The sequence below is a fragment of the Zonotrichia albicollis genome, chromosome 25 (assembly GCF_047830755.1).
Source record: "Zonotrichia albicollis isolate bZonAlb1 chromosome 25, bZonAlb1.hap1, whole genome shotgun sequence".
NCBI lineage: Eukaryota > Metazoa > Chordata > Aves > Passeriformes > Passerellidae > Zonotrichia > Zonotrichia albicollis.
Window position 1 is genome coordinate 8,405,688 of NC_133843.1, and position 17,710 is coordinate 8,423,397.

Below are 17,710 nucleotides of genomic sequence, written 5' to 3' on the forward strand. Positions count from 1 at the left end.
ACTGCTTGCCAGTTTCTCCAAATCACTGTAATAAAGTAATTTTTAATACTTTCTGTTTGTTTGCTTGTGGGGTATTTCTTCCTTGTTTTAGTTTTTTAATGTTTTCCACAAATACATGTCATTGTTTGTGCCATTTCTCATTTCATTTCTCTCCATCTTCCCTGTGGCCACAGACTGTGTCAATGAGGGGCTGTGCTCTCAGTGCCTTTAAATGAACTAAAGGATCTCCCAGCAGAGTTTCCTGTAGAGATGCCCTTTTGTTGCCTTCTCTGGAACTGCAGCAGCAATGTCTGTGTGCAAAGCTGGGGGCAGATCAGTGCTGGCCCAGCAGCTGTGCCCAGCAGCAGCAGCAGCACTTGGTGTTGCCGGTGCTGCTGCCGTGGCCCTGCCCCGCTGCCCTGGTGGCCCTGGTGTTGCTGCAGGGCCTGAGTGCTCTCAGGGCCGGGTAACGCCCTGGGAGTGGCAGTGCCGGGGCTGCAGCAGGGACAGGCCATGGGCACTGCTGGGGCAGCGCTGACGCCTCAGGCCAAGGCCTGGGGGCTCCAGACTCCTTGCCCAGGCTCTCTCAAGAACACGGCCAGGCCAATGCTCAGATCAGAAAACCCCCATGAGCAGCCCATTGCTATTGCTCTCGGGATATGAAACTGAGGGAGCACAAATGCCATCAGCCCCTGGGGCCAGCATGGGCTGGGGGTCACCAGGGAAACCATTCAGCTTTGTCCTGGCCTCTGCAGTCAGCCAGAAAGTTTGTTCCCATCAGCTGGGAGTTTCCTGTCCCACTGCAGACACTTTTGCTCAGAGCCAGGGGCACCTGGCAGCCATTTTCCAACTGCCCTGAGCATTTCCTTTGCTTCACCTTTGCTTTCTTTCCTCTTCCCACTACAAATTTCTTCCTGTTGCCCAGCCCTGTTCCGTCCCTGCAAACAATCCATCTCTGCCCTGCTCCTGCTGGCCACACCATTCCTGATCCAGTCCAGGAACCATTGACCCTCTTGCCCACCTGGACACACTGCTGGCTCATGTCCAGCCTGCTGTCCATCAGTCCCTGCAGGTTCCTTTCTGCCTGGCTGCTGTCCAGCCACTCTGTCCCCAGCCTGTAGTGCTGCAGGGGTTGTTGTGGCCAAAGTGCAGGACCTGGCACTTGGACTTTTTAACCTGACCTTGTTGGATTTTGGCCCTGGATCCAGCCTATCCAGGTCCCTGTGCAGAGCCCTCCTATCCTCCAGCAAATCAACACTCCCAGCCAACTTGGTGTCACCACAGTTCCATGATCCTCCGAGTGTCCCTATGGTCTCCATGATTCCATGAGGCCTCCCAGTGTCACATTGGCCTCCCAGTTTCACATTGTCTCTTTGATTCCATGGGACCCCAACATCACAAAGTCCCTTGAATCTTGGGCCCTGCAGTGTCACAATGGATCTTTGGTTCCAGGAGGTTGGGCAGTGCAGCAATGCTCTCCTTGGTTCCACAGTGTCACAATGGCCTCTTGGTTCCAACCGCCACCATGGTGTCCAACATGTTTCCTTCTTTCCATGAGTCCCTGAGGAGCACCACTGGCCCCTTGGTTCCATGGGGCCCTGCAGTGTCACAATGGCCCCATCCTGACACCAGGTCCTGCTCTGTCACAATGCTCTGCATGGTTCCACATGACCCTGCAGGGTCACAGTGGCCACTTGGCTCCAGGAGGCCTCAGAGTGCCACAATGAATTCCTTGGTGCTGCAGTGTCACAATGGGGTCCTGGTGACACAAGATCCTGCAGTGTCACCAGGCACCTTTGGTTCCATGGGGCACCACAGTTTCACAATTGTTCCCTCAGTTCCCAGAGTCCTTGCAATGGAGCAATGGTCCCTTGATTCAATTGTCCCTAGACTCTCCCAAGGGTCTCCTTGGTTCTGCAGTGGCACAATGGCCCCTTGGTTCCACAAGGCCCCGCAGGGTCACAGTGGTCTCTGTGGTTCCACCAGGACCCAGACTGTCACAATGGACTCCTTGTCTCCATTCAGCCTCACAGTGTCACAATGGCCCCTTGGCTCTGTGCTGACATGTCATACACAGTGTCACCATGGTCCTCTTGGTGCCACCAGGTCCTGCAGTGTCCCACTGACCCCTTGCTTCCCCAGGGCCCTGCAGTGTCACAACCATCAGAGAATCAACCAGGCTGCAAAAGACCTTAGAGATCATCAAGTCCAACCTGGGACCCAACACAACCTCATCACCCAGACCATGGCACTGAGTGCCACATCCAGTCTTTCCTTAAACACCTCCAGGGATGGTGACTCATGCATCTTTCTGGACAGCCCATTCCAATGCCAAATCACCCTTTCTGTGAGGAATATTTCCTAATGTCCAGCCTAAATGTCCCCAGGTTCAGCTGAAGGCTGTGTCCTCTTGTCCTCTCACTGTTCCCTGGGAGAAGAGACAAATCCCCATCTGGCTGCACCCTTGTCTCAGAGAGTTGTAGAGAGTGATGAGGTCTCCCTTGGGCCTCCTCTTCTCCAGGATAAACGTCCCCAGCTCCCTCAGCCACCTTTCACAGGACTTGTGTTCCAGATGCCTCCCCAGCCTTGTTGCCCTTCTCTGGACATGCTCAAGCCCCTCCGTGTCCTTCCTGGACTGGGGGCCCAGAACTGGACACAGCACTTGAGGTTCTGCCCAACCAGTTCTGAGCACAGGGGAAGAATCACAGCCCTGCTCTTGCTGGCCACACCATTCCTGATCCATAAGAGTGCCAGGGGTTGGATGAGAAAAATGGTGGTGAGGGGTGGAGAAAAAGTGCAATTGATTGTCAGCCATGAAGGGTCTTGTTTTTCATATCTATTCAGACTGCATTAGAAGGTGCTGGGGATCAGTATCAATTGGACATTGCTGGTAATCTATGTATAAACAAGAAAAGAAAAGAGGACAAAACAATTCTTTCTGCATTGTTTTTAATACCGTATATTGATTTTCAATATACTTCTGAAATGTTCCTAACTAACCATAGGACAATTGAAAACAAATTATTCCTAGGAGCTTTTCTTGTTCAGTTGTTTTGGACAAATATTTATGAGCGTTTGTCACTGAATTCCTGAACTGAAGAGCTGAAGAAAAAAGAGGCCTCTTGAGTAGTAAAATTTATCAGCAACCTCCAGGTGGCTGAGGATCCATCCCCATCAGAGCAGCAATGAACTGAAATACAGCTTTGTGGCTGCCCCAGCTTTGGGATGGGCCCTGGGCCTGGAGCAGGAGCACCTCTTGAGGGCCCCAAGGCTGGGGCTCTTGTGCTGCCCTGGGCAGATGGGATGGCAGCAGGGGCTGCAGAGCTCTCAGCACCTGAGCCAGAGGGGAGCAGGGCAGCCAGGGAGCCTCCTTGGGCCTTGGCCAAGCACCTTCCCCCATGGCTGGGGCTGAGTCCTGTGGCAGCTGCAGCTGCTGCTGTGCCTTTGCCAGAGGCTGAGGCCGTGGGGCAGTGCCCAGAGCAGCCTGGCCTGAGCAGAGCTGTGGGGCCAGAGCCGGCTGAGCTGGGCTGGGCTGGGGAGAGGCCCTTGGTGCTGCCCAGAGCTCAGGGCAGCTGGCAGAGCTTGCAGGGAGCTGGGCTGGGCTCAGAGAGCCGGCCCAGAAACCATCAGTGTCCATCTCAGCCTGGCTGGGTGTGCAGGGGAGGGACTCAGGCCAGGCCTTGTGGGGCAGGGCCAGTGTCTGTGCAAGGCATTGCAAACAGGCAAGTGGCCCAGAGAGGAGACTGCTCTGTGCCCTTGGTGGCATGGACAGAGCAGGAAGGGGGCCCAGGACATTTGTCAGCGCCAGCCTCTGTCCTCAGTTCTTGGCAGCCCTGGCTGCTGAGCCCAGCTTTGGCCTGGGCTGATTTTGGCTGTGGCCCAGCTCCATCCTCCTGCATGGCTCAGGGCCAATTCCCAGCCATGGCCAGCCCTGGCTGCCTCTCTGCTGGCCCAGAGGCCTGCAGAGCCCGGGGCAGGGCTGTCTGTGCAGCCCCACCGGTGTCACAGGCTCTGCAGGAGCTGGCAGAGGCTGCCCAGCAGGGAGGCCAGGGGGCACAGAGCCCCAAGGCTGCTGTGGGCACCACGGCACAGGGGCCATTCCCAGCCGCAATGCTCCTGGCCTGGGCTGGTCCTGCACAGGGGCTGGGCCACCATGGCTGGGCCAGCACAGGGCCACAAAGGGGCCAGGCAGCCGCTGCCGGGGCTGACAGCAAGGCCAGGCACACACAAGCAATTACTGAGCATGGCCTGTGCTAGCCCGGCCTGACTGTGCCAAAGGCAGAGCTCAGCTGCCCTTGGGGGCTGCAGCAACACTCCAGAGCCCAAAGAGCCTCCATGGCTGTGCTGGAGACCAAGGATCCAGCAGGGAAATGCAGGGCTGCTGCGGGATGGGGAGGGCATTGAATTCCAGCACACACCTCAGCTCTCTGATGATCCTGGCACCAGGCTGGGCCCTGTTTCAGACTGGAGCAGAGCAGATGTTGATGGGACAGGAGCCCTGCAGGGCTGTCAGGGACCTGCGGCTTGCAAGGTGCTCTGCTCTCCCTCAGGTGTTCTCGGAGAGATTCAATCCCAGCTGGGCACCTTAGGGCCCAAGTGGCACAACATGTTCATGGGCAAACAGCTGATGTCTGCCAGGAAAGGGGCACAGGTTTTAATACCTGTTAGTTTCATAATATGCAAGCAAATCTTTATTTTCTGTGTCATTTGAGTACTCTTAAGGAATGGCAACATTTTCCCACCAGAAACAGGGTTTCCTGGAAGTGTACTGATGGCAGGAGAAGAAATACTGATCTTCCCATCTACTTGTGTCACCAATAATCAGTCTATTATTTAATCTCTCTCTTTTTCATCAAGTGCTTCCATCTCTCCTGGTTAAATTGCCATGTCTAAGGACATCTGTTCACTTGATCAGCTGGATATTTGTTTTTCCCATTGGTCCCAGATTTCCTCCACCAGATGCTCCCTGGTCATTCAAGTGCCTCTCAACTAACTTGTTTCATGCTTTGAGCTTCAGGGAGTTGCCCAAACTTTCTGAATTTTAAATAAATATCACATAAGGCGACATCTTAATTGTCTTTATTACAGAATTACCTTTTCTTATATCTATGTCTAAAACTGTTCCTCTACAGGAATCCATTGTGGATAGTGGACATGTCAGATACTGCTGGGACATCCCAGAGAGCTGATGGAAGAGCTGTGATGGTTATTAAACTGTTGAAATGTTCAACTTGTGTTTGGTTGGCAAGAAACCTTTCTGTGCCTCTGAGTGTCACCAGGTCCTGGCCCCAAAGGACACAAACCTGATGAGTTGTGGTTCCCACTGCAGGGGCTGCACTTGGACCTTGACTCTGCACAGGAGAGCTCTACATCCCCTTTCTCTTTTCCTCCCTCCGGGCATGGAAGGAGCCTCCTGACTTCAGCCTGTGACTCGTGTGTGCAAAGAGCAAATCTGGGCAGAATCAGGACAGGGAGGGTTTGGGGGGACGTTGGGATCTTTACTGGGCACAGAAGGTATTTTCCATTGCTCTGAGGCTGTCTACTGTGGAAAGTGGATTTAATATCCAGCAGAGGAATGACTTTTGCATTTGATGGAGCTGTGCCTTCCCTGGCTTTGTTGGCTGGCAAGAAATTAACATCCCTCTATATCTTGGGCAGCTCCTTCTCCAAGGAAAGCAGGTGGAAGTTGGAGCCAAGGAGCTGAAAGCTGCAGGTGCAGCCTGAGCTGGAGGGAGCTCAGATTTGCACAAGGCTGCTCTGTGTGCCAGGGCTTGGATTGGGGAAATGATGGGGTGGGCATAGGGACAGAGTCTGATTGATTGTCAGCCATGAAGGGTCTTGATTTTCATATCAATTCCAACTGCATGAGGAGGTACTTGGATTCACTGTCAATTGGAGACTGCATATATCAATAATTAACAGGGAAACAAACATAAATAGGACCTAAACAATCTTTTCTCACTGTCTTTTTAAATAGAATATATTCACTTTGAATACCCTACTGAGATCTACTTAACCACAAAGGATTTGAGAATTGAAATCAAATTGTCCCCAGAGTCTTGGCTTGTTAAGGTGTTCTGAATGTTAATGAGCCCTGGGACACTGAATTCCTGCACTGAAGAGCTGAAGGCTGAACAAGCCCCTGGAGCAAGAAAATTGAGCAGCAGCCTCCAAGTTGCTGAAGATGTCAGCAGCCCCCACTGAGGCCATCCCTGCCCAGAGACCGTGGGGGAATGGGCAGACAAGGAGAGCGTCCCTGGGGCTGGGGCAGCACAACTCAGAGGCAGCAGCGGCTGTAGCTGGGAAATGGAGTGTGGAATGTGGCTGGGAAAGCCCTGCCTGGGCTGGGCCAAGCAGGACCAACAAGCCCTGACTCCCATCCCCCTAACAACTCTCTCAAGTAGACATTTAAAAGGAATTACAATTGTTTGTGTACTCTGGTTGAGCTCACTGGAGAAATAACAGCAAGAGATTCTCAGGAGCTCCAAGCAACCAAACAGCCTTTACTGGCAACTTTAGAAAATCAGACAAACTTTGGCAAATGGTTTATCATGACATTGTAGTTGTTATGGTTTGTTAATTTAAGATTTTTTTCCATTCTTGAGATCTCATTAATTAATGTATTGATGAGTGTGGTGGGTTTTAGTGTCGGTTAATTATTTATGTACTTATTTAGTTGTGAGATAGGATTACGAGAAAGGTAAAGTAGGCTTAAAATTTTAAAAGCATATAGAAAAAAATTTTATTAAAAGCAAATTAGAAAAAAGGTAGTAAGAATTGAATTCTTTAGAACATTCTTTTTTCTTTACAACTTTTTTTTTTTTTTTTTTAACCTGACATTGTAAAAAACTAAACTAAAAATTTCTGGTAGTTTACTATTTCTAGAATTGTCTTTTTTTAGTTTTAGGGAGAGAAGTTTTTCTTGTTAAGTGTATGGAGATTTTTTTCCAAGAGGAAAAATATTTTTTTTGTGGTTCCTAATTTTGTCATGGATAACAGTTTTCTTGGGAACTTTGTTACTGTGAAGTTCTTTTATTGCTACAAGCTTTTTTACAGCTAATTAATGGATCATGTCGACTTATGAGGTATTGTTTTAAAGGTGAGTTGTTTAAAGGTAAATGTTTTTATTATTTACTTTTTAAAATATTTTTATCTCTGGAAATAGAGATCTTCTCTTGTGGGTACTGGATTACTTTTTTTCTGCTTGAACTTTTTATGAAATTGCAGGTATTTTATAATTTATTTTCATATGGAAGTTTTTGTTTGATATTATTTTGAATAATTTAATTTTTTTATAGTTTTATGTGTTATAAAGAAAAAGAGTTTTTTCTTTAGAGTTTATAAGAGGATTTCAGTTTCAAGATTAAGGTAGTTTTTCTTCTTTTTTATTGGGTAGTTATTTGTTCCTTTCTGACTTTGACAGTTTTATGGGTTTTTTTAATGTTTCTATTTTGTTTTTTTCTTTTACTTGAGGGATGATTGAAGTATTGAAAGGGTTAACATTTTACCCGCCAGTAAATTGTGATGGCAGTTTTGGTTGGGTTGTGTTAGGATTCGTTTTATGGTTGGTTTTTGAGTTTTTTTGTGTTTAGTTGTAGGGTTATTTTGTATGAGTTGTAGGATGTAGGAGTTTTTGGTTTTAGTTTTGTTGGGGGGATGGGACATGGTGGTACGATTTTAATAGCTGTGGCTGGCTTTGTTCTGATTGGGGTTTTTTAGCCTCTTTTGTTTTCCCAGTCCCATCTCTCCCTGTCCCTTCACCCCTTTCCTTGACTCTGAGCCTCTGAACCTCCTTCCCAGCTCTGCCAGCTCTTCATGTCCCCCCATTTCCTGGGCCTGTGGAACCCCCTGCATCACCAAACTCTCACATTCAGCCCCCCAGCATCCCCAAATCTCCGTGTCCCCCCGTTCTCCCCTCCTGACAGTACCGGGAAGTGGCGCTGTCAGAACCCAACCCGGGGGTCCCCAGTCCTTGATTGTGGGGGATGTGGATGGGACCCCCCTGGGAGCACTAGGGCAGTGAGCGGGGCTGGATGGAGCCACAGAAAACAGCGATGGTGGGAGGAGCTGAGCTGAGCTGAGCTATTGGAATTCCCAGAGCATGGATATTGGGATGGCAAGGGCTGGGATATTGGCACAGACAGAGCTGGGATATTGGGATAGCCAGAGCTGGGATATTGAGAAACCAGGGCTGGGATATCAGGATAGCCAGAGCTGGGATATTGAGATGGCCAGAGCTGGGACATTGGCACAGCCAGAGATGAGGTATTGTGATAACCAGGGCTGGGATATTGGCACAGCCTGAGCTGGGATATTGGGATAGCCAGAACTGGGATATTGGGATGGCCAGAGCTAGGATATTGGGGTATCAAGGACTGGGATATTGGGATAAGCAGAGCTGGGATATTGAGAGAGCCAGAGCTGGGATGGCCAGAGCTGGGATATTGGGATAGCCAGAGCTGGGATATTGGGGTGGCCAGAGCTGGGATATTGGGATAGCCAGAGCTGGAACAATGGGATAGTCAGAGCCGGGATATTGGGATAGCTAGAGCTGGGATATTGGGATAGCCAGGGCTGGGATATTGGGATAGCCAGGGCTGGGATTTTGGGGTCCATAGGACTGGGATATAGAGATAACTAGAGCTGGGATATTGGGATAGCTAGAGCTGGGATACTGGGAAAGCCAGAGCTGGGATATTGGAATAGCCAGAGCCAGGATGTTGGGATAGGCAGAGCTGGGATATCAGGATAGCCAGAGCTGAGATGGCCAGAGCTGGGATATTGGGATAACCAGGGCTGGGATATTGGCACAGCCTGTGCCGGGATATTGGGATAGCCGGAACTGGGACATTGGGATGGCCAGAGCTGGGATATTGGGATAGCCAGAGCTGGAACATTGGGATAGCCAGAGCCGAAATATTGGGATAGCCAGAACTGGGATATTGAGATAGCCAGACCCAGGATGTTGGGATAGGCAGAGCTGGGATATCGGGATAGCCAGAGCCGGGATATTGGGATGGCTAGAGCTGGGATATTGGCATGGCCAGAGCTGGGATATTGGGATATCCAGGGCTGGGATATTGGGATATCTAGCCCTGGCTCAAGGACAGGACCCGGCCTGTTGCTGACAGTTCCCTGGAGACAGGGTGGGTACAGCCAGAGTGGGGGGAGTGGGGGGAGCCAGGGCTGGGCTGGGATCTGTGAGAATGGAGGACTCTGAGGGGCTGGGATGGGATATCTGGGGATGGGGGGGAACTGTGGGGCTGAGATGGGAATCCAAGGGGCACCCTGGGCCTCGGACACAACTTCATGGATCCGTTCTATCCTCCTTCCCAGGTCCCCACATGCTGCAAGTGGTTTCTAGCTGTGACCTTCTATCCAATGGAGTGTCCATGGATCCCACCGGTATGGCTACAAGGGCTGGGATTTCATCTCCTTCCAGCTCGGATCCAGGAGCTTTGCAGCGTCTGATGGTGCCACCTGGATCAGACAGAGGTGCTGGGAATTCAAAGGGATCATGGTGGAGCAGACGAAGCATTACCTGGGACACATGTGGGTGGAAATACATCAGATGGGGTTGGGTGGCTCTGGAGCACAAAGGTGGGTGTGGGAAGGGAAGGGCAATTATTACAGTGACCTTATGAGGTCACTGGGTGAGAGAAGGAGAATCTTGTTTCTTGATCAGAAGGCTTGATTTATTGATATATAATATATAATACATTATAACTATACTAAAAAGAATAAAGAGAGAGCTTGCAGAGACTGCTAAGCTAAGAATAGAATAGAATGAATCTCAAAACAAGAGAGTTCTCTGTCCCTGTCTTCCAGAGAGCTTGCCCTGTGATTGGCCCTTAATTGTACACATGGAACATGAACCAATCCCAGGTGCATCCTATTGCATTCCACAGCAGCTGATAATCATTGTTTACATTCTCTTTCTGGGGCCTCAGCTTCCCAGAAAATGAACAAGTCCCAAAGAAAGGATTTCTATGAAAAAATGTCTGCGACAGGCAATTCCTATGGGAATGGGGGATTCAGGAATGGGGGACTTGGGAATGCAGGAATTACCATGGAATTTCCATGGCCAGATCTCACTCTCATCCCAGTCAGGTGAGAATTCCATGGATGGTTCTTCCCCTTAACCCGCTGCCATGGGAATTCCATGGGGAAATTATTTGAATGGATGACCAATGCAATGCCAGCAGTGGAATGAGAAGTAATCCCTGCTGGGATTCCATGGGACATCAATCCCAATCCTTTGCCCAGGCCAGCTCTGCTGTGCTCATGGCAGCACCAGGGGAGTGCCCTGTCCCTGCCCTGAGCCCAGCACGAGCCTTTCCTTGGCTGTTCTGTCCCTGCCCGGGGCAGGAGGGCACTGCCAGAGCAGCTTTGGTGGCCCTGGGCATCCAGCCGGGCTGCAGATGCTGCAGGGGCTCCTGGGGAATGTTCCAGAGTAAAGCTCAAAGCAAACAACTGTTCCTGGAGGGGATTCTGTCCCTGGGCCTGTGCTGGGAGCCCAAGGGCAGCAGCCCAAAGTGCTAGAGCTCAGTGTCACTCAGCCAGGCCATGTTCCCTGGCTGTGCCCTGTTCCTCAGCTGTCCCCTGTCCCAGTCCCCTGTCCCTCGGCTCTGTGGGGTTGGAGGTGGCAGCAGGACGCGGGACAGCCCTGGGGGAGAACAACCCTGAGCCCCAGCTGGGCCAGTTTCCCCAGTTCCCCCCAGGTCACTTCCAGCATGGGCCCTGTGGCTCCCAGTCACCCCCAGGATGCTCCCAGTCACTTTCAGTTGCACTCAACATGATCCCAGTATCATCACGGTCACTCCCAGTATGATCCCAGCATGGTCCCAGGTGTTCCCATTATCCCCTACTATAGTTCCAGGCACTCCCAGTATGATTCCAGTCCCACCTGGTATGATTCCAGTATGAACCCAGTCACTCTCAGTACAGTGCCATTTGTCCCCAGTATCGTCCCAATCATTCTAAGTTACCCAGTATAATTCCAGTCACTTCCAGATACTCCCAGTATTCTTCCACTAACTACCTTTATGGTTCCTCTGTGATCCCAGTCACTTCTGGTCTCTCCCAGTATATCCCAGTTGCCCCCAGTGTGTTTCCATTCACTCCCAGTAGCTCCCAGTCACCTCCAGCATGGTTCCAGTCACTTCCTGTATATCCCGGTTGCCCCAGCATGATCCCAGTTGCCCACAGCCTTTGCCTAGTCACTACCAGTATCCTCCCAGAATGACCACAGTCACCGTCAGCATGGTGCCGTTTCCTCCCAGTATGATCCCAGTTACTCCCAGCATGGTCCTAGCTGCTCCCAGTCTGACCCCAGTTGCTCTCAGTGGCCCCTAGCATTGACCCAGTCACTCCAAGTATGATCCCAGTATGAGTTCACTCTGATCCCAGTCTCCCCCAGCATGGTCCCAGTCAATCCCAGTTGCCCTCAGTGTAGACTCAGTCACTGCCAGTTGCTCCAGGCACCCATGGCCGAGATTGGGTTCCACCTCAAAATTCCCTTAATCCAAAGATGACACCCAGAAAAAATCTGCCATTTCTGACAAGTCTGGCTGGCCTTGGCCTAGTGAGGCTCTCACCTGCCTTCCAAACACTGGGGCTCTGTGCTATGGAAAAGACCTGTCCTTCTCATCCAGGTGCCCATGGGCAAATTTGGGTTCCACCTCCAACATTCCCTGTTGTGACAGACTGGAGGAGATTGTTGGCTGAAAACTGTGTGTGTGTGAGGGAGGAAGGCGCAGGTCCAGCCTTGCCCTGCCCTGGAACCCCAGCACTGCCCTGCCCTGGAACCCCAATCCCCCCAGAGCCTCTATCCCAGCCCAGCAGTGTCTGCCAGTCCCTGGCACAGCACAGGCAATGCTCCACAGCCACCTCTGCAACCCCAGCCCAGCTCCTGAGGGACCAAATGAGCCCAAGCCCCACCTGGGGGAAGGGCCCAGGAAGACCAAGGGCTATTTAAGGCTGCCCCCAAGGTAAGCACACATCTTGACCCTACCTCCTCTTGGAATTTCTATCTGAGCAGTGCTGGAATGCAGGAGTTGGTAGCTGCGTGTGTGCTTCTCTGTATCCTATTTGTCTTTCTCTCTAATTCCCTCTTCTTGCAAATTTTGAGTAACTTAAAATTGAACAGGCTTAGAGTTTGAGAAGTTGAATTGGCCAAATTCATGCTTTGACAAGTGCTTTTTTATTTTTTGATTGAATGTCCTATTAAACCTTTTGCCAAAGCTTCTCTGATTTTCTAAAGTTGCTAGTAAAGGCTGTGTTGTTGTTTTGAGCTCCTGAGAATCTCTTGTTGGTATTTCTCCAGGGAGTCCAGCTCAGAGGACACAAACAACTCGAATTCCTTTTAAATGTCTCCTTGAGAGACTTGTTTGGGGAATGGCAGTCAGGGCTTGTGTGTCCTGCTTGGCACAGCCCAGGCAGGGCTTTCCCAGCCACATTCCACACTCCATTTTTTAGGTCCTGTTTAGTTTTTTTTCCCTGTTAATAAACTGATATGTGCAGTCTCCAATTGACAGTGAATCCAAGTACCTCCTCATGCAGTTGGAATTGATATGAAAATCAAGACCCTACTCCACCATTTCCCCCATCCAAGCCCTGGCACTCAGAGCAGCCTTTGCAAATCTGAGCTCCCTCCAGCTCAGGCTGCACCTGCAGCTTTAAGCTCCTTGGCTCCAATTCCACCTGGTTTCCTTGGAGAAGGAGCTGCCTGAGACACAGAGGGATGTTCATTTCTTGTCAGCCAACAAAGGCAAGGGAAGGCACAACTCCATTAAATGCAAAAGTTATTCTCTTCCCTGGTTATGCCCTGCCCCTACTCCCCACAACCTGTCCTGTTTCCTTCATCACTCCTTTGGCAGGGACTTGCTGGGACAAGGGAGCTCTGCTCTGGCTATGGACGGAGGTCCAAGTGCAGACCCTGCAGTGGGAACCTCTACTTATCAGATTTGTGTCCTTTGAGGGACCAGGAACTGGTGAGACTCAGAGACACAGAAATGTTTCTCTTCATGGTCAACATAAAAAATGTGAACATGATAAAATTTAAGAAACATCCAAATTCTTCCTTCAGCTCCTTGTGACATCCCAGCAACATCTGACATGTCCACCATCAACACGGGATTGCCATATAGAAAGGTATATAGACAATGGCATCTTAGTTGTAGTTTTGTGTCACTTTTGCTCCAGTCTGAAACAGGGCCCAGCCTGGTGCCAGGATCATCAGAGAGCTGAAGTGTGTGCTGGAATTCAATGCCCTCCCCATCCCACTGCAGCCCTGCATTTCCCTGCTGGATCATTGGTCTCCAGCACAGCCATGGAGGCTCTTTGGGCTCTGGAGTGTTGCTGCAGCACCCAAGGGCAGCTGAGCTCTGCCTTTGGTACAGTCAGGCCTGGCCAGACTCAGGAGAAACTGAGGTCCCTCAGCTTCTCCTGCCAGCCCCAAAGCCCATCCTGTCAGTCCTGCAGAGCCTCTGCAGCTCCTCTTCACTGCCCATAACAAGGAGCCCCAGAGCCAGACACAGCAGCCCCGATGTGCCCTCCTGGCCTGTGATGCCTCTGGCAAGGGAGCAGCACCAGGCACTGCAGGAACCTGCAGACAATTCCTGCAGCACTTGTAGGATGATCCTGCTGCCCAAGGGACGTTCCCATGGTGCCAAGTCGGGAACTGCAATGGGGAGTGGGGCCAGAGAGGAAAGGGCAAACAGGGATGGGCTGTTTGCAGGGGAGGGACAGGGGTTGGCAATAGGATAGAATTTGTAACATACAGAGCAAAGAAAGCAAAGGTGAAGCAAAGGAAATGCTCAGGGCAGTTTGGGGTGGCTGCCAGCCAGCTCTGGCTCTGACCAACAGCATCTGCAGTGGGACAGGAAACTCCCAGCTGACGGGAACAAACTTTCTGGCTGACTGCAGAGGCCAGGACAAAGCTGAGTGCTTTCCCTGGTGTCCCCCAGCCCTTGCTGGCCCCAGGGGCTGATGGCATTTGTGCTCCCTCAGGTTCATGTCCCCACACCAACAGCATGGGGGTGCTCCCCCTGCTGTGTGCAATGCAAACAGGGGCTGCTGAGCCAGTGCTGCCCTGTCTGTGCCTGCAAGGATGGGGCACCGGTGTGAGCTGGGGGAGAGGCCAGGGCTGCAGAGGGGGGATGTTGTTGGCAGCTCCATGAGGACGCTCTGGGACGCTGCCCTGGGCTGTCCAGTGCCCTGGGGATGGATCAGCCCCTGCTCTGCTGCTCCTTCCCGTCTCCCCCAGGGCCCTTGCAGAGCCCAAGCCATGCTGTTGCCCCCAGCCTGCCCATGGCCAGCCTGGGGCTGCTCACGGGGCTTTTCTTTGCTGAGCATTGGCCTGGGTGTGTTCTTGAGAGAGCCTGGGCAAGGAGCCTGGAGCCCCCAGGCCTTGGGCTGAGGCGTCAGCACTGCCCCAGCAGTGCCCATGGCCTGTCCCTGCTGCAGCCCCGGCACTGCCACTCTCAGGGCGTTACCCGGCCCTGAGAGCACTCAGGCCCTGCAGCAACACCAGGGCCACCAGGGCAGCGGGGCAGGTCCACGGCAGCAGCACCGGCAACACCAAGTGCTGCTGCTGCTGCTGGGCACAGCTGCTGGGCCAGCACTGATCTGCCCCCAGCTCTGCACACAGACATTGCTGCTGCCACTCCAGAGAAGAGAACAGAAGGGGCATCTCTGGTGAAAACAATGCTGGGAGATCCTTTATTTCCCTTAAAGCCACCAAAAGCACAGCCCCTCATTGACACAGTCTGTGGCCACAGGGAAGATGGAGAGAAACAAAATGAGAAATGGAACAAACAGTGACATTTCTTTTTGGACAATATGGAAAAAGTAAAATAAAGAAAAAAGAAAACTCTCACTACTGAACCAACAGGAAGTATCAAAGATTACTTTTTTTGCAAGTGATTTGCAGAGATTGGCCATCAGTTTAATGTTTCTGAAACAATCCCGTCATCATTCTCCTCACAGCAGCCTTGAGCTCCTGGTTCCTCAGGCTGTAGATGAGGGGGTTCAGGGCTGGAGGCACCACCGAGTATGGAACTGACAGGGCCAGATCCAGCGATGGGCTGGAGATGGAGGGGGGCTTCATGTAGGCAAATGTGCCAGTGCTGAGGAACAGGGAGAGCACGGCCAGGTGAGGGAGGCAGGTGGAAAAGGCTTTGTGTCGTCCCTGCTCAGAGGGGATCCTCAACACAGCCCTGAAGATCTGCACATAAGAGAAAACAATGAACACAAAACAACCGAAATTTAAACAGACACTAGCAGCAAGAAGCCCCAGTTCCCTGAGGTAGGAGTGTGAGCAGGAGAGCTTGAGGATCTGGGGCACTTCACAAAAGAACTGTCCCAGGGCATTGCCATGGCACAGGGGAAGAGAAAATGTATTGGCTGTGTGCAGCAGAGCAGTGAGAAAGCCGCTGGCCCAGGCAGCTGCTGCCATGTGGGCACAAGCTCTGCTGCCCAGGAGGGTCCTGTAGTGCAGGGGTTTGCAGATGGACACGTAGCGGTCGTAGCACATGATGGTCAGGAGATAAAACTCTGTCGAAATGAAGAACAGAAAGAAAAAGACCTGTGTAGCACATCCAGTGTAGGAGATGTTCCTGGTGTCCCAGAGGGAATTGTGCATGGCTTTGGGGACAGTGGTGCAGATGGAGCCCAGGTCAGTGAGGGCCAGATTGAGCAGGAAGAAGAACATGGGTGTGTGCAGGTAGTGGCCGCAGGCTACGGTGCTGATGATGAGGCCGTTGCCCAGGAGGGCAGCCAGGGAGATGCCCAGCAAGAGGCAGAAGTGCAGGAGCTGCAGCTGCCGCGTGTCTGCCAATGCCAGCAGGAGGAAGTGCCTGATGGAGCTGCTGTTGGACATTTGCTGTCCCTTCGCATGGGGATCTGTAAAATAGTAAGGACTGAATAATTTGGTTTGGAGAGGAATTGAATTATCCCAGCACAGCTTGGGGGCTCTTTCCCCCCACTGCCTGCCCAGGGCTCCGCTGCCTGGAGCTGTCCCTGCCAGCAGCTGCTTCCCTATGCCCAGGGCTGGGCCCTGCCAGTGCTGCCAGAGCCCAGCCCAGCCCTGGGGGCTCAGCTCTGCCCTGTAGACCCCTCCCAACTCTGACACTGCCGAGGGGCAGCTCTGGCTCTGCAGGCTCTGATGAAAACTTCAGAGGAACCCTGAGGAGACTGTAAAAGCAACACTAATGCTGCCTGTGAGGGGCCCTGTGCTGATGTCTGTCACTGTGTGGTTTATACAGATTTGAGAGGTTTTTTTTTTTATAAATTCTACGCCTGAACTGAGAGAATAATATCTATGTGCAGTTTCTCATCCAGGCAACCCAGTGCAGTAGATTAATAAAGCAGGATTTTCCCTTTAGTGCAGCCCCTACCTTGATGTGCTCCCTCTATAATCTACTTGGAAATGTTCTGCAGTTAAATGCCATGCTGGGAGCAGTCCTGAACAATGCAGCATCCACAACACAGCAGGAGAAAACATCCAAGCCTTACCAGGTGTCTCCTTCCACCCAGATATTGTCCCCCACTGCTGGGAGCAGCTGCCAGAGCTGGCTGAGAGCTTTCCCTAGCGGCAGCAGAGTCCCTGCCCCAGCACAGCGCCCTGGGCTGCAGGACCCTGCTCTGCAGGACAGCCCTGGGCACCCCTGGCTGCTCTGCACAAGAGACAATCAGAGAATGTACTCACAGAGTCTGTAGGCATTGGGATGTTCCAGCTTTAGGAGATCATTCCAGGAGCTGCAGCTGCATTGTCCTGCAGCCAGAGGTTCCTGTGCCAAGGGCTGGCAGTGATTCTGCCCCAGGCACTTCTCAGCACCTTCCCAGCCCTGACTGATTGAAGCTCTCTGTGCCTCTGTGCTGTGCCCAGGGTGGCTGCAGGCAGTGCCCCAGCCCTGCTGGGCTGGCAGAAGAGCTGCTCATCAAGAGAAATGTGCTTTTGAAGCTCTTCTTGGTTACCAGGAGCTGCCTCTGTGCCAGGAGCCCAGCCCAGCTCAGCAGCACAGACACAGCACCAGGTCTTTAATGAGCCTCTGGGGCTTTGTGCTCAGGCCCTCACCATCAGTCCCTGAGAGGGAGCTGAAGAAACCGCTCCAGAACTTCAAGTCAGAATCCAACTCCAAACTTTCTTGGACTTGTAATGGGTCCCACTGAAGGACACAACTGAGAAAGTGTCCCCAGGCCCCAGGCAGAGCAGAGAACTGGAGGCAGTGATGACAGGTGGGGACAAAGAGAAGCCAAGTCTTGGTTACCTGGGGCACAGCAGCAGCATCTGTGCCACCAAGGGCTGGGAGGAGACACCTTGTCCTGAGGCCCTGGGGCCTCCTGGCGCAGCCCCAGCCAGTCTGGGCACTGTCAGCCCCTTGTCCTGCCCTCAGCATCTCCCCCTAGCCCACATCCCAGTGGCCTCAAGGATCTGCTGGAAGGAATCCCTGGGGAGCCTTGCTCAGGAGTGGCCCTGGAGGCTCCATAATGCTCCCTGCAGGGACTGCAGGTTTGTGAAAGGACTTTGAGTTTGGCTTTTGCCTTGGAATCTCTTGGAGATTTGTGCAATCATGACTTCCAATTATCTGCTGCAATGAGTCCCTGGAGAGGCTTTGTCAGTACCAACACTCAGTGGGGCTCATTAATGCTTCAGGGTACTTCAGTTATTTTAGGGTACTTGGTGTTTCTCTTTTGATACAGACTCTGTGAGAGGTTTGTGCAATCATGG

General features: G+C 52.0%; 1 protein-coding gene across 1 annotated transcript; it reads right to left on the reverse strand.

The window, feature by feature from the left end:
- Nucleotides 1-14,926: 14,926 nt before the first annotated feature.
- Nucleotides 14,927-15,691, reverse strand: LOC141731754 (olfactory receptor 14J1-like). Its single transcript, XM_074558296.1, has one exon. It carries the CDS (start codon nt 15,689-15,691, stop codon nt 14,927-14,929), a length of 765 nt encoding a protein of 254 aa, XP_074414397.1.
- Nucleotides 15,692-17,710: the final 2,019 nt, after the last annotated feature.